The sequence below is a fragment of the Rhamphochromis sp. 'chilingali' genome, assembly GCF_963969265.1.
Source record: "Rhamphochromis sp. 'chilingali' genome assembly, chromosome: 7".
NCBI lineage: Eukaryota > Metazoa > Chordata > Actinopteri > Cichliformes > Cichlidae > Rhamphochromis > Rhamphochromis sp. 'chilingali'.
The window spans coordinates 4794686-4820410 of record NC_137934.1 but is presented as its reverse complement, the minus strand read 5'-3'; the positions used below and the strand labels follow the sequence as shown (position 1 = coordinate 4820410).

General features: G+C 41.8%; 1 protein-coding gene across 6 annotated transcripts in view; it reads right to left on the bottom strand.

Annotated features, from left to right (window-relative positions):
- Nucleotides 1-17020, bottom strand: part of gramd4a (GRAM domain containing 4a) — a 54252-nt gene extending 37232 nt beyond the window's left edge. For 2 of the 6 annotated variants that reach the window (XM_080887106.1, XM_080887107.1), the window contains exons 1-2: nt 14938-15342; nt 5895-6108 (exon numbers count right to left, since the gene is read on the bottom strand). In XM_080887106.1, coding sequence (XP_080743232.1) covers nt 5895-6108; nt 14938-14966 — 243 coding nt within the window. In that variant the 5' untranslated portion in view covers nt 14967-15342. Of the gene's footprint in view, nt 1-2347; nt 2417-5894; nt 6109-14937; nt 15345-16750; nt 16943-17004 lie in introns of those variants that run through there. The other 4 variants (XM_080887104.1, XM_080887105.1, XM_080887103.1 and 1 more) reach the window with 4 other exon arrangements.
- Between the last annotated feature and the right edge of the window lie 8705 nt (nt 17021-25725).

Below are 25725 nucleotides of genomic sequence, written 5' to 3'. Positions count from 1 at the left end.
TCAAACAGCAATGACTGAGGGATACAACCCTGACACACAGGGAGAGTAGGTGGACGAAATGTATGGCAACGACTGAGAGTTGATGACTGTGTGTGAGAGAGAGAAGGGAGCGGGATGAGAAGGGTAAGGGAAAAAAAGGGGAGAGCAGGTGATGAAGGAGGAGGACAGGATGAGAGAGACGGCTGTGCTAGTGCATGATGAGCACTGCAGGTTGAGCATCGCTGCTCGACTATAGCGGGGGTCCTTTAAGAGACTCTCGCCACACAACAGACGCATACACTAACGCACACACACTGCAGCAGCTTCTCCCTGACAGCAACCAGTGAGGCTTGCATGTGCCTGCATAGACAGACTGCAACATCTCAAGCAATGGAGACAGAGGACGAGAGCGCAATAGCACAAAACTGATGCTGACCTAAAAAAAAAAAAAAGTGCTTTGGGAGAGAGCCAAAGTCTAACGACACCAAAGGCTGGTGAGACAGCGACGCCGCGATGGATAGCGCGTCCCTGAATACAGAAGCACTTCAAAGAAAACAAATGAGAGGCTCTCCTGGAAGTGTGTCACGAAGAAGAAGAGGGATGCTGAGTGAAAGAGAGAAAGTGAAAGAGGGCAGAGAAGTAAATGAAGACAGCAGGATGAAAGAGAGCCAAAAAAAGAGGCATGAAAGAAAGATGAGGAGGAAATGCGAGGAGAGGACAGAGGGGCAAACAGATGTTTTTTTGCTGCATTGCGAGCAACGATTCTCTTTAGTTTGGATTTTGGCGGCTTTGTTTTATGTCCTACGAGGACGCATCACTTAAACACACCTCTGATGCTTTAAGCAGGCACCCGCTCACACTCATAATGTCCTGGTTATCAAAAGTAGGTCAAACGCTGACGTCACCCTGGACAAATATCGGCTAATTAATTATTGTGTTCCCCCTCTCTCCTTTTATTGAGCATGTGATGTGAGTTTAGGAAACCCTCCGTTTGGAAAAAAAGAGAAACTCTCAATCTCTTCTGAGAATGCACGCTGAGAAAACTGAACAGATATAACTGTGACAAGTATGCAAATCACAGGAAACACCTCCATCTAATGAAATTCTCCAAGCAACAGGGCTGCTATATAAATATCAACTTGTACTTTGCATCACACCCACTCAGCCTTCAACCATTTATCTGCAACCTCAGCAAAAGACTGCATAAGGTCACGCCCTGGAATCTATTTGAAATGCAATATTAATCCAGTCTGTCTGGTATAAAACAGAAGCTAAGAGATGTTGTTGAACTCATTTACTCCACCCATATTTTTAATTTTAAATCCAACTGTTGAGTGATTTCTGCTATGAATAGTGATCAGCTTCAACTGACTAAAATTGAATTTTTCTTATTGCTGCTTAGTCATCACACCTTTGCCAGTCAAGTCCGCTGGCCCTGCCCGAGCCCGGTTCTGCCAGAGGTTTCTTCCTGTTAAAAGGGAGTTTTTCCTTCCCACTGTCCTTTACTCATTGTTCTAATTTTGTGGGTTTTTGCAGTATTACTGTAGGATTCTTACCTTACAATATAAAGCACCTTCATAAACCTCTGAGTTTTAAAAATATGCTGCCATTGTGCAGTCCTGCAAGATTCAAGAAACTGGTTTCTGCGCGTCTCCATGATTTGCACCTTTTTTGTCTGTGACTGGATAACTGTGTGGGTGATCCGAGTCAAGGAGCAGATTTAACCCACTTCATCCTGGAGCTCTTTAGCTCTTCACAGACAGTCCCGTTTATTGAACCACAACTCTCAGTAGTTTCTGCACCTCTCTGCTTCACGTTAGCCATTTCTCACTTCACTTATTTTATAGGCTTCATGATTATACCGGCCGCTTCCATCCACAAACACCAGGATATAAATATGTAATTGTTCTGATCACAGTATTTTTTTTTTTTTTTTTTTTAAGAAAGTGAGGTGTGGAAAAATGGGGGGGGGGGGGGAGAAAAACAAACAGTAGTCAGCTCCTAAAAAGTATACATAATAATAATGTTTTTGGGGAGTATTCAGCTGCTTTTACTTGTTTAAAGCCTGAAAAGAGATGATGCTGCCAGCTGTTGGCTAGAAGCCCAACATAAATTGACAGCTCCTTCAAAATCCTGCACAAACTGAAACCTCTCAATCACTTCCTCGATATCTCTTTCAGCCCTTCCTGTTTGAAGGCCGGCTTTTAAAAATCGATATATAACTCGATCCATTTATTTTAGTGATACCTGCTGTACAGACTTTATGCCTGCTCGTGACTAGAAGTTGGGTTTGTGGCCAACCTTAAAGAGGAAAAACTTGAAAGTCTAAATCAAGTCAGGTTAAAATGTCAAGTTATGACTGACTTACTCTGCTAAACTCTGCCGATGCAAACACTTCCTGTCTGACAGCACCTCCGTTTCCATTTTCTTCAAGCCTCTAGGAGAATATCATCAGAACAAGACAAATGCAGAGATGTCCTGGTTAGCAACAGTTTTCTTGTACAGAGGAGAGATTACAGAGGCAGACTACTCTTAGCGCTTTAATGTAGGGGCTGGGCTCCTGCGCTGGAGTGCTCAGGTAACGGGACAAGTCGCCCTGAAAATGTCCAGTCCTCCCCGATTCAGAGTCATTTGAGAAGAGAGCAGCTCCTGGGATCTCACGTGCCGACTTCACTCTACTCCTGATTTTTAACTCTCTCAGGAGGCTACAAGAGAGCCTCGCAGATGAAGGTGATAATAAGAGAGGAAGACTTCAAAGCTTTGCTCTGCTTCTGAGCACATCAATAGAGACCTTTTTTGTGTCTGACACAGCAGCGGTCAAGCGGGCCGCTGGTGGTACTTTTTGATCTGTCAAGTCTAATGATAAACAATTAACAAATGTATTTGGCAGCAGCAAAAAAAAAAAAAAACACAACAAAACCCACAATAGACAATAGCAGGCACATGCAAGTATAGCAGCCCTTGTTAACGAACATGCAGCTGTAAAGTCACACAAGTATTATTTGTGCCTCTTCTCACTTTCACTTTTGTTTCTCTACCAGTGAAACTACCCACCCTCCCCCCTTCCCAAGCAGATTTGCTGTTAACCATGTGATTTCTAAAAAATGTCTCAGGTATCTGAGGTGTTGCTTGAAAAGTCACTTTAAAATCCAATAAAACTGATTAAAAATATACATCTTAGAAGGTATACTAAGAAAAGACACGGCTTGCCACAGCAACATCTTAAAGGGTGCTCACAGCTCCTCATACATGACAAATTTAAACCCACTCAGTTGTATTCTGCAGTGTTTACAAAGTATATAAATCAGGTTTGGCTACTGTTGACATTTCAAAAGGATGACTGTAACCCAGAGCTCAACTCTTTTGGATTTTTCTGCCATTACAAAACTGATCTTTGGACCTTAATATGAAAAACAGAGAGAAATAAGAGTCTTGAGTTTAAATCCTGATGGTATCATTACAGGCTCAAGTACTCATGTCTAGTGAGTATATGCTTTGGCATTGAATGGCAGGTTCGAAGCTGTTCAGCGCTAACAGCTGGTCAAGTATTTTAAATGCATGACAATATGTAAAACTTAAAAGGAACAAATGCATCTAATTAAAATGCACACATGCAGCTGGAGGAAATGGAGACATTTGAATATATTGATGTCTACAAATGGAGATCCAATCAGCTGACACTTAGCTGCTCGGATGGTCCCGCGTTTTCTCCAGGACACATTTGCCCTCTTTGTCAAACCTGCTCCTTCTATTTTGTCCTAAAACTACCCACAAAACTCATTTTTCTTCATTGGCCTCTGACACCGAGTTGCACACTGTGTCTCCTGTGCCTTTTTCAACTACAACTGTACACTTTTAGCACCTGCTAGCATGTACTTTACTTATTTCAAATCTATTCACTTGTTTATTTTATCCACTGTGCCTTTTTTCAGCACTTTGGTCATTTAATGTGCTTAATAAATACATTTATAATTTGATTTTTACATTATTCCTATTGGGTACTTTTAGTATTTTAAGTCAGTACAATTGATTCAATTTGTAGAGCTCGTTTTAATTCATGGGGTGACTTGTTATAGTCAGTCCTTTTTAGGTGATTAATGCTCCGCATGGCTGGCGGCAGAAGCAATGCTTCATTAGTTTGGTTATTTCTTTATAACCACAATATCCTGCTTCAGAATGAGAGAAAATGTGCTACGTAATGGCAGGAATACATAATTCAGGTCTAGTTTTTCACATTTGAATATTAACATTACATTTTGGTCATTGCCTTGGGTGAAAGAGACCATTACAATAGATAATGGCTACACTGAAAGTCCAACATTTGCAGTGATCAAGCTGCCTGATCCAGCAGGTAAAGTGAGGCCGGTGAGGTCGCACGCGCTCGTCTGTTCAATGACATCCTGCCTATTTAATATGGATGACACAAGCTAGTTTGTCAAGAAGTATCGGTGTATATATTCAGCAACCCAAGGGCACGCTCTTTTTAAACAGATGAGGCAATGAAATTAGGTTTCCACTTAGGCCATATGACCCAATCCTGAAGGGCAAAAAGCACACATCAGTTGTGCCACCAGGGTGGGCTCCAGTGTGACAATAAGGACCTCTTAAGGGTACTGTGGACTAAAGGTGAGATATCCACCATGCCGTTTAGGCTATAAGATACACAAGGGAATGTGGGAGAAAGTGCATGCCTCATGTGTGCATCCCAGCAGGGATGAGAGCAAGCTTGGTCTATTTTAGGGCTTCAGAGTGTGAGTCATCAGTGTTGTAATGTGGGTGATGCCTTCTCAGTGGGCTGGAATGCACACAGGCAAACACCAGAGACAGAAAAATTATATCCTAGCACAGCTGCACATGTGAAAACAAACACATGAAAATACAGACACGTTGCACATGCCTATAAAGTATGCTCAAAAGGGAATTCACGGCTAGATCACTCATTTGATTTGTGCAAGTTTGTGCAGGAAAACTCAAAGAAAGGCCTCATGAGCAACAGTTACCTAAACTCTCTCTCTGAACAGAGACACAGAAGAAGACAGAAAAAAAAAAAAAAAAAACAATGAAAGGGGACAGAGATCTCCTGAGCATTTATTCAGGAAATGATACGATCAAGTGACTAATCTGGTGCATTTAATTATCTATCAGTGTGCACGGCAATGACGACAATGCCGTTTTTAGTCACCACTGAGGGCAGAAGAAAGCTTCAGATTTCAGAACAGCATCCAGCGTGGGGGGAAGAAATATCAGAAAACATGGTGTTTTTTTTTATTTTGTCACAAAGTTTAGTCTTCTTACAGTTTCCTCTGGATCTTGTCCATGCCCTCCCCTCTAGACATCTTGGAGTCCAATCTTCTGAGGCCAACTTCCTGTCCTCTCGCCTCCTCCATCACTTTCCCCGCTTAAATCTTTTCTCTCCCACCATTTTTCATTCTCTACTTCTCACAAATGCTTCCAGTATTTAGGCTCTTGACTCATGCTGATGGCTATCTATATCTTATGTCCACTATTAGAAAAACCTCACTGCCGCCATCTCCTCCATTTTTCTTTTCATGATGAGCCCTCCCTTTTTCATTCCTCTTCAGATAAGCAGAAAGAAGGGGACTTTTAAAAAGAGCAACATGGTTTTGTTTTTCAGCTGCAGCGCTCCTTAAACTGGAGAAGAAATTCAAACCAGCATGATAAAGGTAAAGCAAAATCCCCTGCTTGTCTCCCCCCTTTTTTCTGTTGAGGAAACACCAACTTCAGTGATTTAGCATCACACCCTTTTTAGAAGGACTAACGGATGAGTCACAAAACAACCCCAAAAAACAAAAAAAAACAAAACCCTAAATCCTCCCATGTGTGTTTACCTTTCCATCACAGGACAAAAAAACCAAACAAACACAAAAGAAGAAAACAAAATGATGAGCACTCACGGGTTCTCGCAGGACGTCCTCTGTGTCACGCAGAGCTGCTCTCGGCTTCAGCTGCATGTCGTCGCTACATTCGTTGTCGGAGGCAGGTGGCGACTCGGCCAGATCCGGGAATTCGTCTCTCGTCCTGGGGCCTCGGAAGCGGATCTTGTCCAGGCGCTTTAGCATGGTCAACACCGCACACCTGGGCTTTACCTTAACATGGCGGACGGCAACCCTGCGGGCGCAAAATACACGGGCTGCTGAACAGGCAGTAAAGGACGAGTCATTAACACTGAGAGGAAAACAATGTCTTTACTCCCCTGTTGTTTACAAAACTCACAGACCCACTGCAGTTCATGTAAACATGTTTTTCTTCATCGTTATATACAGATTATTGTTTACAGAATAGTTTGGTTTATATTTTACTGAATTAATTTGATGCACATACAGAGGAAGGGATTCAATTATTAGTTAAAAAATATTCACTGATTGTAACATAAAACCTTAATCTTAAATCTAAGAAATGTAACGTGTCACGCTTCTCTTCCTGTAAGGCGGTGCTTGATCCATTTTCTCACATACCAACACATACTACAGTCTTGGACTGCATGTTCAGGCTCCAAATTTGCCAGTGTTTGGATTTTCCTCCTCTTTTTAGTCTACACAGGAATATGGGGCCACCGTATCCTGTCACTCCTCCAGCAAACAGCAGATTTAATTCACATCAATAGCTGGAAAGGTGGTGCTGGTCGAGAGGGACTGTGGGAGGCTGTTAAAGGCTTAATGGTTGCGTTTTCGTGTCAAGGGTTGACATCTAATGAAGACTGGGGGCTGTTTGAGTCATCATCCACTGCAGTAAACTTGACCCTTATGAAAGTAACGAAATACAGACAGGATTTACAAAGTCATCTACCAGCAATGTGCGAAACAGGTCATGATAGTTTAACAGGAACCAGCTTCAAAGCACAACAGGTGCTAAACTGTTTCTGGCAAACACATCACAGTGCTGTCAAGGCTGCTGTTTCACATCAATAGTGCCATCCAGAAGTATGTGATCAGGACTCATGGTTTCTAAACTGGTCCGTGTATGAAATGACTAATAGACAGAAAATAGAAATATTAATAAAAATATAAAATGTTGTGTTATTGTAGTGTTTTGATCTCAATTAGCAAAACCAACACATTTCTTTCAGCTTTATGTTGTTTCTAGCTTCCTGTTCCTTTATGGCGCGTGACAGAGAAGCGCTAACTAAAGGTGATTTGACCAACTGTAGCGAGCACAGTCCGGCAGATCGCGAATTCTTGAGACCAGTGCCGACACAGGCGTTTAATGAGTGCACGAATATAAATGTCACTGAAAAGAAAGAATCGTGGGTTGATTTTTATTAGTTTTCCAGCAATGCATTTCACAATCTAACTGGCAACTTCAGATGAACACGTTACTTGGCTACATGTGCTGCAATATTATCAACTGACTGTTATCCTGGCCAGGCTCTAGCTGTGACTCACTGCAACTATCACGCACTCAGTGTTTCTTCCAGAAAAAGCTGTTTGGCCTGCTGGCTGCGAACAAGGATCTAGCCTACCGCAGCCTAACAAGTGAATGTAAGGGACAGATATCAAAACGAATGGTAAACAGTTAAAAATGGTGCAAAGATTGTGCAAGTCCAAAATTATACTATCCCAAACTTTTAGCCCACTGTAGCTCCGCATTGTTAACTAGTGTAAGCAACAGCATGTGTCTACTTTAAATCCTAACAGGACAACAGAAACATGACAACACTATGGATGGGTACCACACTCTGTACTATCAACGAGTTATGTTGGTACTAACGAGTACTGATTCACACTAAAATAATCAGTACACCTACTCAAAAACAAAATATGTCAAAAGCTGAAGAGTGTACTGTATCAGATCGGCTGAAAGCTAAATTAGAACCTGCAGCTAACTTTAGCACATATGTAGCTGACTTATAAAAAAATGAAACCTATGGATGATGATGACACGTTTAGTGAGACACATGGAGACATGTGGGCAATCCTGGCTCAAGAGTTGGCAGTTTGTCTTATAATCAGAAGGTTGCCGGTTCGAGCCCCGGCTCCGACAGTCTTGGTCGTTGTGTCCTTGGGCAAGACACTTCACCTGTTGCCTACTGGTGGTGGTCAGAGGGCCCAGTGGCGCCGGTGTCCGGCAGCCTCGCCTCTGTCAGTGCGCCCCAGGGCGGCTGTGGCTACAATGTAGCTTGCCATCACCAGTGTGTGAATGTGTGTGTGACTGGATATGTAAAGCGCTATATAAATACAGGCCATTTACCATTTACCTCAACAGCTTCAATTACTCCTGTAATCAAGTAGACAGCTGGATCAACTGTCCTTTAACAAACAGGGTTTTTTTTATGGCTACACTAACATTTCCTATCAGCACGGTAAACAACCTTATGATTGCCTACAACCCAGTCAGACCTCTCAGGTCATCAGGTTCAGATCTTTAACTATACCCAGAATCATATCCAAGTTTGCTGAAGGTGCTTTCAGTTAATGTGGTCCTGTTCTCTGGAACAACCAACCTGCTCACTCGGGATCAATTACGTCTGTGTTTACATTCAAAAACAGACTCAAAACCACACAGGCCTACAATTAATAAGTTTTGCTGTTTTGTTTTATTCCGTTTTGCTGTTTTCACTGCCTTAAAGCAACGTAAACCTACGCAGTTTTTTCATTTTCTATGTTAAGCACATTTAGTTTTCATCTAATGAAATCTGTTATATAAATAAAACTGTTATTGTTACGAGATAATGAAAGGTATGAAAGTATGTAACCACAACCACTAACAGTCTAACATTAACATTGTGGCGTGCACAAACTGTGTCAGTTAACATCAAAGACACGATCAGACAGCTTCATTCTGTCGCTCTCACCCAAAGCTTTTAGTGCACCTGCTCTGCAACGTCTCAATATGCTCAGCTCTTCACCTGCATCTTATCAATATTAATTAAGTAAACTGATATATTTGGATTTATTGATTATTATATTACATTTTAGTTGTTCTTTTTGGCAGACACCTGAAGCTAAGCTATCGTTATCATATTAGAGCTAGAAAAAAAAAACAAAAAAAAAAAAACACTGGTGCATCCCTAAGGAAAGCCTCTTAAAAATAAATATTTAAAAAGAAAAAAAAAATCCCTTATTGTCGGTGGAAACCACGATCAGTTTTTGCAGCTGAGCACAGACCCCAGAATATACAATAAACATGGCTGTGATGGGTAGTAGTCGTTCTGGATTTAATCCTCCCGAGACCTAATCAGCTTGACCGAATGCCTGCCATACAACAACACGACGCAGAGTTTATCTGACTGGACTCCTGTCAAGACTTTGCTTTGTGAATGGCTGGACAGCCGTCAAGCTTTCTACCATACTGACTTGTTGTCAGACTCAGGACTAGTCCAACTTTCTTTTCTAAGAGCTCAGGAGTGGCAGCCTTAGCTACCAACCTGCTTTTCTTATTAACTGCCCATTTGTTTGTTATGCCTAAAGATTGAATCACTTCTTTCTTATTGCAAATACTGTAAAAACTCTTATTTCATCAATCCTCAGCAGCCGATCCCTGCACAAGCAACAAATTGATCAGACCTGCCATTATGAAGAACATTCAAAGGCCTTTAAACAGCGTGTTAGGAATTATAATTTGCTACAGTGGGTAACTCCTCTGAGCCCGCATAAAGGGGACTCGTTTGAAGCTCATTAGATTGAAGCACAAACTTCATAAAAGTCTAAACACTTCAGTGGAGAGCCGCACTAACAGACTAGACTACACATCACTCCTCGTGTCTAAGAGGAAATAAGACAAGGCAAAGACGTAATCAAACAAATGACAATTAGACTGGCACTGAGGCAGCAAGTCTAGCGGTGAATTAAAGACAAGAAACAGGCCACATGGGCACATGTGAGTGGAAATTACAAACGTGACTGGTGGGTTTATCCCCGCGCCCCTCCAAGGGGTGAATGGAAACCTGCTGAGTGGCAGGTTAATAAACACTTCCCTCCACTTGCCTAGACACCTGTCACGCTAGAATCTGTTCTCGCAGTAACCACCCGAATCCACTCACAGCATGCTCGGTGGATCAGCTCAGACGGTCCCTATAGTCAGCTCAACCAGGCTGTTGATTACCTATAATACAACACAATCAATAAATAAATAAATCAATCAATCAATAGTGGCTGCTGGAAAAGAAAATAGAGGCACATTTGGATACAACCCCAGAAACTGACATTTTCAGTCAGAAAAATGTCAGCGAATGACGCAGCATTGAGTCTCAAGGCAAGCTCCTATTCAAGCGCACATTGCGTGTTCCCATGCTATTCTTTGCCTCCTTTCACCGGAGTGTTCTTCAGGCTACCTCCTGTTTACTTATTTCCTTTTTAAAAGGTTCTCTTTCTCTGGTCCAGGAGCAGCCTCAACCACAGCAGCTTAAATAGGAGGATGAAAAGATGAAAAGAGAGGACAGAAGGAGGAGGAGGAAGAAGTGGAGGAGGAGGAGGAAGGGGCTTTAGCTCAAGGTCTGATCGCTGCGACTGTTACTGTGGGTATACACACAAACAGCCCTCATGAGTCATTTGCTCGGCTATGTACAAACACAAAGACACCTCGGCCCACCTTTACCTAATCATAAGTCACCGTGAACACACCAGCCAGGGGAGAGAGCCTGCTGCTGACATAAAACCAAACAACAGAGCAGCAGAGAGATGCACAAACACACATATGCACATAAAACAAAATTACAATGGCTGAAATGGTTTATTATTGTATGCCTTAGTTAAGGGTGAGGAGCTTTACAAGCCTGGTGTATTAAGGCCTAATACACTGTGTGTGTGTATACATGTCTGTGTCTTCTTGGGATATCGCCTGCTAATGACCTTAATAGCCTGAAGTTACTCGTGGTCATGTGGGTCACGCCCGCTACAACAGCCAGACATGGTCATGCTTTTGCAGGCAGTCTTATGCCCTTTAGTCGACTTACTCAAGAGTTATTTCTGCAACTTGTGGTTTCCCATGGAGGTGAAACTAAAACTAAAACTGACATTTTACACATCTCAAAAGCACTCAGTTAAGTTTTATTTACATAGCACCAAATCACAACGACAACAGGAGCCTCCAGGGGCTTAATACTGTAAGGTAAAGACCTTACAATAATACAGAGAAAACCCCAATAACCAGACAACCCCCTAGCAAGCACTTGGCGACAGTGGGAAAGACAAACTCCCCTTTAAACAGGAAGAAACCTCCACCAGAATCAAGCTTAGGGAGGGGCAGCCATCTGCGACCAATTGGGGGTTAGGGGAAGGAGGCGAGAGCAGAGGCCTCCTGCCTACGATAGCCGGAAAACTCCGACAATCCATCAAGCGGTGCAGCTTCGTAGCTTAGCAAAGTCGTACCAAAACATTTGACAGATTTTCGAGCGCCGTGCACATAAAATCATTTCGAGGTCAGTAAACACAACCAGAATTCCTACATAAGGCACACGGGATTATAAGGGGCCCTGTCGATTTTCAGAAAAATCAAAGGATTGATTTTAAATGTGCCGTATTTTCCAAAAAACACGGTAATAACGACGGCCCGCTAGCATGCGCTACCAAAAAATGTGCTTTGTTGTGTATCTGACGGACGAAAGCTAAACCAGTTCCACACCACTGAAGTTGCAGCATTTTTACAAACCAATTCTGGTTCATCTGTTTCATTCAACGATCTGCTTTCGCCCTTCTCATTCTCCGTCGCCGCCATGAGCGTATGAAAACAAAGGCACTGCGCATGTGCATTTTACCCATATTCTATCGCGATATTTCATTTTCTTATCGTTGCCCAACATTATACCGGTATTACTGTGAAAGGTATGATATGGCCCAGCCCTAGTGCAAAGTATACACACAGATGTTGAAAAGGGGTGAATGAAGAAGAAACAGTGCATCATGGGAAGCCCTGAGCAGCCTATTGAGCTGTAACTACGGGCGGGTTCAATGTCACCTGATAGAGGTGACCCAGACCTTTGTCTTTAAGACACTCGTGCAGTTTAACTAATTGGTCTATGTCTGGCTTCAATGACAGATAAAGCTGGGTATCATCTGCAAAACAATGAATGTGCTATTCCTTTTAATATTAATCAAAACACCAACTTGTGATCAAAACATTCGAGGCACAAGCTGTGAAATATTTTTGTTTCAGTGGATTAAAACTAATAATACTTAGTATTTACTTTAGCCTTAATATTAACCCTCGGAGGGTTAAGGAAGGGTCAGGGCTAAGTGAGCAGTACTAATAGAAATGAATAGAATTATTCACTGTAAACAAAGGAAGTGTTTATTAGTAAACTGCAGATGGCGCTGTTGGATGAAAAGATAAATGATACAATATAGCAATTTAGCCAAATATATTTGTTGTCCACATACCTGGGCAGCCCGCCAAAGTAAAGTCTATGCATGGTGAAACAGCACTGCCTCCCTCTGAAAATTTTACAAACACTCACAGGCCACTTCATTAAATACACCTGTTCAACTGCTTGTTATCCCAAATATCCAATCAGCCAATCACGTGCCAGCAACTAAGTGCACTGAAACCTGCAGACACGTAACTTAAAGTTACGCCAGAAATTATGCTGACAAGAATCTGCCACAGACAGATCTGGCGAAGCACTCAAAAGCACATTTCTAGTAGCTGCTGCTACACAAAGTGTCGTCAAGACCGCACTCTGACAAGACGACGCACACACATTCACAAGGTGAAAACCGTAACTTATACACTTTTGCAGTAACAAAATCCCCAATAAAAGTGCAAACTAATCACATTATTGCTCTGGATTATTAACAGCTTCATAGACGTGCTCATAAAATCCTGCAAAGCAACTAGCTGAGGAGCCCTATGAAATCAACATAATGCACTCATCAGGAGGCATAGTAACCTCTTAAGTTAAACATTTGTCTTTGTAGCCATGATAACGCATTATCATGAGAGACACTCATTACATGGTTTTATGTCTAAACATCATGAAATGGTTCTTAGTTTAATTTCAGTCATAACTATATCACTGGTGTCCATCAACCATACATGAAAGGGTGCCCAATAAAGCTTGAGCGCTTACACATGAGGGCCACTGTCTGTATATTTTCTGGGACATTAGCAGTCAGGTCTGATAATAAAGGCTTGTTTAAAAAGAAAACAAAGACCTGCCACAGTGCGGTGTTTCCATTTCGGTGACTGATGCTTTAGAACTAGCTTCCCGTTACAGGTGCCTTCACTGAACGTGGTGTATAAACCCATGTAGGGACATCCTGCTTTCATCGTCATCCTCATCATCATCCGTGGTGCTTAGTTTCTGTAGAAACAAGGCTGAATAAAGCAAGACACTCACCCGTGGAGCTATTCTCAACTTGTATGAGTTTCATAAGACACTCAGAGACAGGGAGGGAGGGACATGACCTTTAAATAACTCATCTACAGGCAACAGCCAGAATGTTCCAATGGGCAGCTGCAACTTTTGTTCACTTTCCTGCATTAATAATCAGGTGAAGGGCGACAGATGGTCAGAAGAGACGAACAGCATCAGGCTGCTGACAAGCAGAATAATAACTAAAACAAACAATGGCACTGTAACAGCGCAGAGATATCGCAAGTTTCCATATCAGCATATAGGCATCACGCCTCTGATTAAAGACAAAATCTATCTCCATACATATCATATCGTCACTGTGAATGCTTCTATTGAGCCCAGCCTTTTCATTTGATGTCAACCCTTGGGAGGGAGCAGGAAGGCAGGAGGAGAGCGCAGATATGATGAACTTTAACAAGACCTATTAGACACATCCGGCTCTGTTTATAGTTGAAAGCAAAACAAAGGTTTCAAGCACAAGCACAGCCCCCAGCGAACAAATACTGACAGAAGAATAATGGTGGGGACAAGGATACGCCAGCTTTTATCTAACCCACTAATGCAACCCTTTAGGCAAAGTGGGGTTTTTGCTCAACGAAAATAAAAAGGCAGGCTTTTTTTCCCCCTAACATCATGTCAAGGGTTATTGTTTGGGCAGTGCAGCATCTGAATGCTGCCACTCAGGGTCATGCATGCCGTGTGATGTACCACTGATATGCAAACTCAAACCCAAAAACAAATGACTCATGAGGAAATACTTCTGTTAATATGAATTCCTGCATTATTGAGCGGGGCTGCTGAAGTGAGGTTTACTCAAACAGTCACGATCAGCACATGATGTAACAGCCAACAGCATGGAAATTACACACTCCTTCCTGCCCTCCAGCCCTCTGGCCATGCAGCATCAGCGCTATTATTTCACCTTGCAGTTACATAATCAAGGATATAAACAATAGATTCTTCCTCAACAACTGGTCACGCTCCTCCATAGGATGTTAAAACGTGATTCTGATCAAATAGTAATCACATTTGAACTCTGTATGGCGACAAAAAAACTAAAGCCCTGTACCAACTGGTTTAATCAAAAATCCAGTTTGACAGCACCTTTTAGAGGTCAGAGGTTCCGACTGTAAGTGAACACACCACACGAGCACTTTATCTTTCTGGGGGTGCAACCGAGGTACAAAACATGAAAATATGTAAAATATTACGCTAACATTTGTTTGTTTTTAAGTGCTTTTGAGTGTTTCGGTTGAGACTAGAAGTTGATTTTAAAAATTCACTGTTACACTGGGCCAGGAAATGAGAAGAAGCGTGTTTTTCCTCTCTCTCTTTTAAACAGCATCAAAAGCCGTCAGACTCTGGCACAGTTAGGCCAAACTAACTAACACGATACAACAAATGCGTCCGTTATACTTTTATCTGTTAAGGGCGACTAATTTCAAACGGTGGGGGTTGAACTTAGGCCTCGAGTTAGCGGTCTCAGGAAAGATAAAAAGAAAACCAAAATAATCCGCATTTTGGGTGACCCCGAAGAGACGCTGGGACAGCTTGGGTGTCATAAAATAATACCCCTCATTTTTCTCCCTCCCCTCCAGAACGACAGCCATTTATTGTGTTTCACAAATAAAATAAGCGTTTCTTACCCAGCACGTAAATCGTAGCAAAGTTTCATGAACACTGAGATTGCCTTTTAGTCTGCTTTATCCTTCTGTACACCTGCTGCTCAGGACGTCAAATTAGCGCCAGTCTCACGGCGAATGCCGCTCACTCCGTCCATCCATCCCGACGATACATCCGCTAATTTCTGAAAGCCGACTAAATGTCGTCTCCTGCTGAGAGCTGAGCGGTCAGGCAGGCAGACAGTGGGAAAAAAAATACCAGTTGCGTGTCCCCCCTCCTCCCTGGAGAGAGCTTTCCTGACCAGCGCCGTTGGCCCGGAGCTTGCAGATACCGGCGCTGCTCCGATCTGTTGTCGATCTACACAGACTGGCAGAGAGAGCAGGGCCGGGGAAATTTCGTCAGTGTGCGGCGCTTCTTTCTTAAAGGGGCCGCCGCCGCCGGGGGCTGACGCTTCACAGCAAAGCTTCACAAACGGGACGCGAGCGGAAACACCGCGACTTCTCCTTACCACCGCCCTGTGGCTGCCTCTCTCACATCCTGATAAATTATAGAACAGGTGGCTAAACAATGGCCTCCTTATAATGCACTTAATCGCTGTAAATCAACCCGCTACTGCAGCAATATCATCTTTTCTATTGAGTCATATATAGGAAATATCTTCAGTGTTGTTTTTAATATTTTTTAAAAGTTTATTGTTAGTTTCTCCTGTTAAACTTTCTTCAAATCAACACTAGTAACAATATAATATAAATCCTGTTTTGGCCCTATTCCTTTTTGCCCTGCCTGCCAGCTGATACTATACATTTACTGTAATAACCAAAATGACACTAATAGCAATGGATAAATTAACAGAAAAAGGAAACACAGGGACAAGAGGAGCCTATAGATTATTTATATGCTTGGAAAATCTAAATTTTCCGGCACAACATCGCATTCTAATTCTGCTGCCAGACGTGACAGGTTTTAAGGGGTGTAAAAGTCACCAATAACAAAAGCTTCCTCCTTTTTCTTTATAAAAAAAATCACTTAGCTTCTTCAAGCACACTTATAAAGAAATTGCTGGCATATTTACAGACCTGTTTGCCAAGGTCTACCTGATATTTCAAATCTCTGTCTGCTCTGCCATGGAATAAACAAACAAACACTGAAACATGGTGGATACTGGATCTAGAAGTTAAAATGAGCTCTCCAGGCTTCTTGGAGTTCTGCTGCTATTTGGTTTTCTCTCTGTCGAGATGATCCCACACTCCTTCAGTAATGCTGGGGAGGCCAGTCCATGAATAGTTTTCCACTGTGTTGTTTTCTATCTAGGTATGCTTTTAATGCAGTGTGGGTCGTTGTGATGCTGGAAAGTGACACTTTCCAAATGGCATTGCATGGTGGATCAAAATCCCATGGTACTTGTGTTCATCAGCGATGATAAGATCGCCAACACAGCTGGCTTAAATGTCAGCACCAAGCCATGACAGAGCCTCCTTTACAAATGACACTCACTGTTGTACCACTCTTCTGACCTCCATATTGATAATGATTTGAACCAAAAATGTCATTTGTCAAACTTTTCTGTTTGTTTCCCTTCTTTAAGAACGGCTTTCGGACGGCTATCCACCGAGACCGTTCTAATAAGGCTTCATTTCTTGGGTTCATGACTTTCGGATACTGTTCATCTATTGTAGATACATTGCTCTGCGTTTGCCCCCTGTGAACCCACAATAAGGCTGATGTCTTAAACGAGTCAATATGTAAAATAAATCTTGAGTACAGCAACTTCAGACACCTTACTTTTGAAAATAGGCACTTTCCATAAATCCTTAAAATACAGTTCAGGATACTAACCTTTGCATAGTCTTTGATGTCAGTCTTTGAGATTCTCCTGGTCTTTTCGAAGTAACAGAATCCCAGAGGGGCCTCTTGTATGAAGTTATCCCACTGTTTGAGCAATTGTGTGATGAAGTGATCTTGAGCTAACAGACCGCTTTGACCGTCCTCTTTCCACTGTTTGAGTTCAAATGAGAAAAAAAGAAGAGAGCTTTGAAAGGAGCGAAGAGTGAAACGGATAGAAACTGAGAGAGAAACAGGAGTTAACTGACCTCTGGCCCCTCAGATAAGACCATAGATTACGGGGAAGTAATCACAAGTGCTTTCAATGGCTGCTGTCAGACTACCAATGAGCCCAGTGAGGATCGCAGTAGCTCTGTCTTCACTAGAGTTCTGCCCTGGTTGGCCTGCAGCTTTGCTTGTGTGGTTTTAGCTTCAACAAAAGACAAAGAAAGACAGTAGATGTTTAGATTACCTTCACATTTGTGTAGGCAAATGTGTGAGGCACGGGATTTTCCATATGTAGTTCAAGAGTATTTTGTGCAGACTTTACATGAAAGGGTATACTTAGAGTTTGAGTTGTCTAGAGCTTTCTGTAGTATTCTGCATCACTAATCAGATTATATGAAATAAAGCCTAATTAGCAAGACAAGCCTACTGATTAAAATACAGCTTTGCACCACTTATCCGTCTGCTATGTAAAATTTTAGATTGCTATTTGAACAAATAATTACTTTTATGGAAGCAGCAACCTACATCGTTTGGGGGGGGGGGGGGGGGGCAATATGGAAGTGCCTAAAGGTGTAGTTCTTCAAATGACCACTAGGGGTGGCTCCAAAAGTGGGTCAATCCTAATGTACTCCAATTTTAAAATGACAATCTTTGGAGCTGAAACAAACATTTTTACAGCCAGGTACAGATTTATTCTCTGCAGAGTTCATTCATTTAATTACTTTAGATTTTGTGCATTGGATAGGGTTTGTGGCCAGGTGCTTTTTGTCTTCTTTGCCTTTTGATTGTACTAGCCGGAGTGAGCTGTTCGATTTCTTTAGTAAGTAAAGCGTGTCTTTTTTGCTAACCTAAGTTAGCATGTAATATCAAAGTGAATTATGAATGCACCTTGTTAACCTTGCTAGCCCAGGTCTACACTTTTAAATGAGATATCAGAAATGAACTGTTGATGTCGCCATGTAATTTGGTAATTAGCAGTGGTGCATTCAAAGTTATCACAAGTTAACAGTAATACATACTGGAATATCACAGTAGATTATCACTACAGGACAATTTCTTGGATCCACATAATGCTTCACCTGTTTTACAAGTATTGTATTCCAACATGTTGGTTGTTCTGAGCACAGGTAACCTACATATGATGTTTTGGGAAATACTTTGGACATTGTATGTAGGCATCGTCTAAGAAGGACATTCCCTGGGCTCATCGGACAGAACACATGACAGCACATGGACACAAGGAGAATGTTTGACAAGGAGTGATATGTTATCGATTTTCAGGTCAGCGTGACTTACCTCAAAGTAGTAGACAGACAACTGAAAAGTGTGGGATAGCTCAAGATCATATAAGCTAACTCTGTCACCTTTAAAAAAAGAAAAGTTTTAAATTTGAATTTAAAAGTACAGGGACTGTCTGTCTCCTGAATCCAAAGTGGGAGCTGGCTCCACAGGAGAGGAGCCTGATAGCTGAAGTCTGCCTCTTAAGACTACCTCTTAAGGAAACACAAGCAGGAGCGACTGGAGATTTGTATTCAGGGAGTAAGATTTAGAATTTGCTTAACTGCACCACCCTGGATCAGATACTTGGACAGTCAGATAATCCGGTCGTTAAGTGATGACATGACGAATCCTACTTCCGGGCCTAGAGTAGTCTGCGTTTAATATGGCTTTTGTGTTGTTAACATGTTTAATGTTTTGTATTTTCTTCTATTTAATCTCAAAAAGCTCCTAAAACAGTCAGTGATCACTGTTGACCTCCCTCGGCTTTTATTACCGCTAATCATTTATTTAAGCTCAGTTTTTAAAACCTTAGGATGTAACTACAGCCCAGCCCATGCAGCAGTATTGTGGATGGATTATCTCAGTTGTTCTCCTGGCTGAAGTTTGGTCCTTTTACAGCATCCTGCCATGCGATTACATTTGTTCCTGACCACCGAGAACACTCACATTAACTTTTATCGAGTGGAAAAAAAGTTAGCTTGTTTATATTATGCTAACATAACTGTGTCGCTAGCGGTCACGTAGCACATCATTATATACCAGCTAGCCAAACTTCAGTAACCCTGCAAATGTCACTGCTGTTTAGTTTTCTGTCTTCATTTATGCTGGAAGTGATAGCAGAGCTGTACGTTTTAATTTGTTTCCAAAACCCCGCAGTCAGGACATGCTATATTGTATTTAGATAGAAACTAGCGAGCTAACTCCCTGCTAACTTCTAACTCCGTAAAATGTCATAAACTCCGTTTTCATGGATGCCTGGATGTTAAACTCAATTGTTACACCTGGTAGAGCAGAACGCTGATCATTTTATTAAAGATGAAAGACTTTAGACAGTTTTTCAACTCTCAGTAATGCCATAGTGATCGTTTGATATATGGACCTGCAGCGGAGTTTAGGCCCAGACACGGCTAGTGACGTCAGACTTAACGACCGGATAAGGAAACCCATTAAAACCAGCCTCAAAGTAATTAATGCACATTTTTAATGTTCATGTCTTCATGTTAGAGTATGTTAGGGTTCATGGACACATAAACTTTCTCCAAACTTCCTCACAGTAGTACTGGAGACCCAAGGTAATGCCATCCTGTCATCAACATATTGTTAGAAACAATGTTGCTTATGGTTGTTGTTGTTTTTTAAGTTATTTAGTTCTTAATTTTATTTAATATTTTGCTTTGAGTTTTTTTGGAGCGGGCATAATCATCTCTGGCTTCATAGACGGATCGATAGCTGGATATCATCTGCATAGCTTACAGTTTTCTAATAGTACTGCCCCTTAGGGAGCATGCATAGAGTACATAAAAAGACGTGACTTAAACCAGCTTGGTGCTGTTCCTTTTATTCCAATATTGAATTACAGTCTCTACAGCAGAATGTTGCGATCAAATGTGCACCAAGAGCATAGTACTAATACCTTTTCTGAAGCTAGGTTAAAGTATGGTAGATGTTTTTAACATGCAACTATACTATTGCGGGAATATTTGATTCAATATTACATCAATCACAAATTCCTTGTAATCTCTATTACATCATCCTCTTGAAGGCCAAATTGAGCCACCTAAACCAGTCCTTCAGTGTGCCCTCTCTATGTCTATGTTTTAGTCCTCTTGTCTTTTGCAGGTTATTTCAGCAGCGGCTGCTTTGTCATGACCTTGCAAAATTTGACCTGTAAATACTATGAGCTCCAACGGGATACCGCTCAGGGTTTCAGATTGTGCAGTAACCAAGAGGACTAAAGCTTTTAGATGGGATTCCCCTCAGTCGCGCTTAGAGCGCACGCACAGACGCACGCACACACACGTACACAACAATGGGCTTGTGATCCTCTTCATATGTCTTCTAGCAAAGCTACCGCTGTTGAGATTTCCCAAATCCTCCCTCTGCGCTCATTTAGAAATCCTGTAATAAACCTCTTAATCCCAAACCAGCATTTTCTAGAGGGTTGCACAACCGAGCGTGTCTTATGCAACTGGCCGAGCATTCTGAGTCAATTATAGAACAGTTGGGAGGAAGGGGAGGACGGATGACGAGACTGCTGATGCAAAACACATTTAGATAAGACGGCTAATTTAATACTAACATGTTGTTCTTCGTGGACTTGTTTCAACAAAGAAATAGTAAGATTTGTGTCTTAAAAGGATGGCGTTTTCCTCTTATAGTAAAATAGATAAAATAGAGTCCATCTATCACAGCAGGTTTGATTAGAAAAACATTCCTAGCAGCTGTTTTAGTGTTTGTGTTACTATAGAACCTAAAAGATTCTGTCTGCCTATTTTACCTGTCAGACTGTCTTTGGAGTTAAATGTTTTATGCTTTATTTTACTTTTTATCTTTTTTCCCTCCAAAAGAAAAAAACATAAAACGACTTGTTATTACCTAAAAGAAATAGTTCTGGTCTGCAAAAGAACTTAAAATTTAACCTTTCTCTAAAAAAAAAACCCTCAAAAAATGTTTATCTTAAAGTTACAGCACATGTTTACAATAATGGGTAAACATGTGCTAATAATAACTTGCAAGGCAAAATACCTAATTCAGTAAAAGGACTTGAGTTTACAATCCCTGATAATGCATGGCTTTAAATGGAGAAAATCTTGAGGGATGGCTGTTATGAGGAAAGGCAGCCCAGAACACATCGCTGTGTGCCTCAACTTTCAGTCTTTTACCCAAGCTAATCTGCCATTTTTCCTTGGTTAGGATTAGAGATCTGATCTACATTATCATATTAAAATTTGGGACACATCGTCAGTAGTGGACCTTGGATTCATCGGGTGTTTCGGCCATTATCACTGGACACCCTCATCCAAAGAGGTCCTGCCAGGGTTGATCAGGCGCCAGATTGTGTCACTGGTTTATGTTAAAATTGTTATTTCTATACTTCTTTCTGCTGTTTAGTTTTCTACAGTTTATTTTCGTCTATTTATTCACTGCAACTGAGAAATACTTACCTCTTTAACATTTATGGAGCCTCATTTCTTCAAAGGGACAGAAAAGGTGTAGATAAAAGGTGATTCAATTTTAAAACTGTGTAATTTTAAAACTGTGTATATACTGTATATTCTGTGTATTTATTATCTGACTCTTATTGCCTGTTTATGCCCTGTCCTTATCTTCAACGTCATGCTGCTCTGTTGTATCTTAATTGCCCCTTGGGGATAAATAAAGTCTGATTCTGATTCTGAGAGAGAAGTAAGACAAGAGGGCCGAGAGAGGAGAGAGGAGAGCCGGAAGGGGGGCGCCCGATCTGGCTTCCCACACCTCCCCACGTTTTACATGTGGAGTGCCAAAGTATACAACATGTTCAGAATATTTAAATCTATATTATGATTGTAGAGCCTGTATTATAGTTCAGTCTTTAGCTTACAATATAAAGCGCCTTGAGGTGACTGTCATTGTGGTTTTAGACTATATAAATAAAATTGTGATACAATCATTTTACAGCTAAATAAAGAATGCTTTTCTCTAGAATTTTCCGTGTAACCCAAAAGGCAGTTTCTAAAACAAACAGGATGAAGAGCGGTGTTTTAAAGGCCCTGAAATGAGCAGTAGCATTGCCACCCATCTGGGGCAAAGGAAGGATGTAAAACAAGCTCATCATTTGGTGGCAGCAGTAAACAAACAGCATGTGGCATTTAAACAGCTTGTCCCCATAAGCTACACTAACAATTGTGTATTTTCCAAATCTGTTGGCATCACACATGACCAAAATTGTTACGAAAACTCTCTGAGTGAACAAAACTAACGCAGGAGGCAAGAATAATTTTATATTTCTGGGCAGGTGGCAAGATCACAAACCACCCACAAAGCTGAGATTACACTCACTCGCAGACGTGCATGAGGATATCTGCAGATATGATTAAGTAGTTTTAATGTGATTTCTTTTAAAGATTATCTGGAGTACACTATGAGGACGCCTTGAGTGTACCTACTGCAGCAGATGTGTGGACACACAGTCACAGCCCACTGGAATGTAAGCAGGGGTTTGACGCTAACCACCTCATGCAAGATTTCAAATTTAGACTCTAGCCTAAGCAGACTGACACATTCTCACAGATGAGGAACACATAACACTTGCAGAAGAGAGCTTCAAACCAATCAGGACACATCTGTGATCGGTCAACCACAGCTAAACAAACTAAACCACCACAGCTAAACCACCTCCATTCAGCTGTGGGAGGTGGATCCTTGACTCAAGTCTAAATTGTATCCATATATAGATATTGTCTTATCAGCCAGTGCATGCCTTGAGAATGTTCAACACTGTTGCAGATCCATACTACTCAAAAACAATTAAAGGAAGAGTTTAGCATCAAGTCAAATGAAATGAAATGAAAAACAGGTGTGCTAGAGGGACAATGAGAGACAAACCCCCAAACATGAACGGTTTTACAGGTGGAGGGCAATGACATTTACCCCTCCTCATCTTTTCTCACTGGTTTTTCAGTAGTTTTATATTTGGCAACATGAGGCAACACTTGGACAACACATCAGTATGTGCTGTTACCTGAAGGTTTGCTGTGTCTCCCAGCACAGTCTCAAGAGCATGGAGGAGATTCCAGGAGACAGGCAGTTACTCTAGGAGAGCTGGACAGTGCTGTAGAAGGCCCTTAACCTATCAGCAGGACTGGTATCTGCGCTTTTGTACAAGGAGGAACAGCACAAGCACTTCCAGAGCTACAAAATGACCTCCAGCAGGTCACTGGTGCAGACGTCTCTGACCAAACAATCAGAAACAGACTTCATGACATTGGCCTGAGGGCCTGACATCCTTTATTTGTTCCCGTGCTCACTGCACTGTAAGGTCAATTTAGCATTCGCCATAGAATACCTGACCTAAACCCAAAAGAGCACCTCTGGGACATTATGTTTGTTGTCTGTACCTCAGACTGTCCAGGAGCTCAGTGATGCCCTGGTGCAGATTTGGGAGGAGATCCTCCAGGATGCCCTCACAATGCCAGGGCATCCTCCATACAAGTTTCTGTTGTGATAAAAGTGATAAAGCAGGCTGTTCTTATGGTCCATGGTGGTTATGGTGGTAAGCGACTCAACTTCCTGTTGAAATGGATTTAAAGTGTTAATGAAGGTGGCAAGGTTGCCTCTCCGGTGGTCCTCCTTGGGCTTTTGCACCCTGTGGATGTCCTGGCCTGGGTTTCTTCCATGTCTGCTTCATGCGGTTGGGGGCGGGGCTATGGCTCCCCACACCACAGGGGTGGGCAACTCCAGGCCTCGAGGGCCGGTGTCCCTGCAGGTTTTAGATGTGTCCTTGAACCAACACAGCTGATTTAAATGGCTAAATTAGCTCCTCAACATGCCCTGAAGTTCTCCAGAGGCCTGGTAACGAACTGATCATGTGATTCAGGTGTGTTGACCAAAGGTGAGATCTAAAACCTGCAGGACACCGGCCCTCGAGGCCTGGAATTGCCCACCCCTGCTCTAGCAGATCGCTACGTGGATAAACCTTTTGAACTCAAGCGCGATCATGCACACAGGTGTACACACGGACGCTCACTGACACAAACTACATCTTCCTTGGCTACTACCTTAAAGCATATCGTGCGCTGTCAGTCTTGCATGCTGCTCAATAACATTCAATATTTAGTATTTACTCTCACAGGTATCTAGGTTGTTACTTTGATCTCTGTATCGCATTGTTCTCTTGTTGTTTGTTTTCTTTTTTCTTCTTTTAGTAGTGTTGTGAAATCAACAATGAGAACCCCATGACTGAACCCCATGACTGAGAACACTTTTAAAGCATCAGGGATACCGCCCCCTTCATGGCGTCAATTACAGATCAAAGATGTTGATTACAGTAAATGGTACATCTTAAATGGGTAAAAACAGACACAGAACTTCCTATTTCTATAACACCTTCCATACATGGCAATGAACTTCAAGCCTCGAGGGTCTCTGAGGGCTGATCCTTGACTCCGGTCATCTGTAACCAAGTAAACTGCAATGCAGTAACTGCATTGCAGTTAGAAGCTAAATGAATTTCAGGCCTTGGCCTGGCAGGTGTATGGATTCTATGTGTTTGTAAGCGTGTATGCTGCCTTCTATGCTCTAAGTCTCCTACACAATAGATTGTGAAGTCATAGCGCTTCACAAAGCTTGAGACCTTCTTTAATAGACTGAACATCAACTCTGAATGAGCACAAACATGCAACGTGTATAAGATACTTCTGGCTGTACCTGTAATAAAAGGTTAACATGGTGTCAATAGCTTTAATAAACATCTTTAATGCAATATCAAGGCTGTAGGATATATTATTAATGCAATGTTAATAATGCAGGTTATATTCTAGCAGTAAAATAATTTTCTGTATCTCCACAGTAGGTGATCCAACAGATTTTCTCAGTGTCTTCTCTTACTGCCCCCCTTCCCCTCTTTCTTTCTTTCTTTCTTTCTTTCTTTCTTTCTTACCCTTTCTGTCTAGTTGTCTGTCCAATTTGTAATAACTTTAAATAAAATAAATAAATGAACAATAATAATACAGATCAATCAAGTGGACCACTTGAAAAAATAAATCCATTGGGCATCTTTCCTGCCCTTCAGACAACAATTCTGATAGCTGAACAGGACAGGCACCAAAAAAACAAACAAATTTATATGAAGTGAAAACTTACACTTTCCCCTCACAAGTTGGATTACTGAAGAACAAAACTCACTATCACAGTCTACCAATAGAGGGCACAGTTGTATTAGTTAACTGCTCTTTTTCTCCTGCCTGGTTGTATCCTGCTCATGGACTCCTGCAGGATGCCAGCTTTAGTTCTCACGAGTGTGAATTATTTAGTTTGAGTGGCTGTGATGGGACAGAGATAAAGAAGAGGGTAGAGGGTGACTCTGAAAGAGCTCCAAGGCCAGTTGAATGTGCCTACCCAACTACTCAGGTTTAAGTTGGAGGTTTTTGGTTTGGTTTTTCTCAAAGTGAAATACAGGCCACCTGACAAAATGATTCCTGTTTTGACAAAATAATTACAACCGAGGAAGTTAATGTAATAAAGATCATAAACACAGACAAAGTGTTGTCACTGTACACTTAATGTGTACAGGTTTCACGACTGAGCCATCTAATCCCACCACACATCATATTTTGACAGGCTACCTCTGTTCCAGCTACTTACTTTATCTTTTTCACCTGAGGGGAGGCCTGGCTTCAGTTGCTATAACACCTAACCACCCAATAGGCTTGTGAAACATGACCCTGCCATCTTACCTTTCTGTGTGCCTGTTTACATTCATTTCCTCAGCAATACCCAGTGGC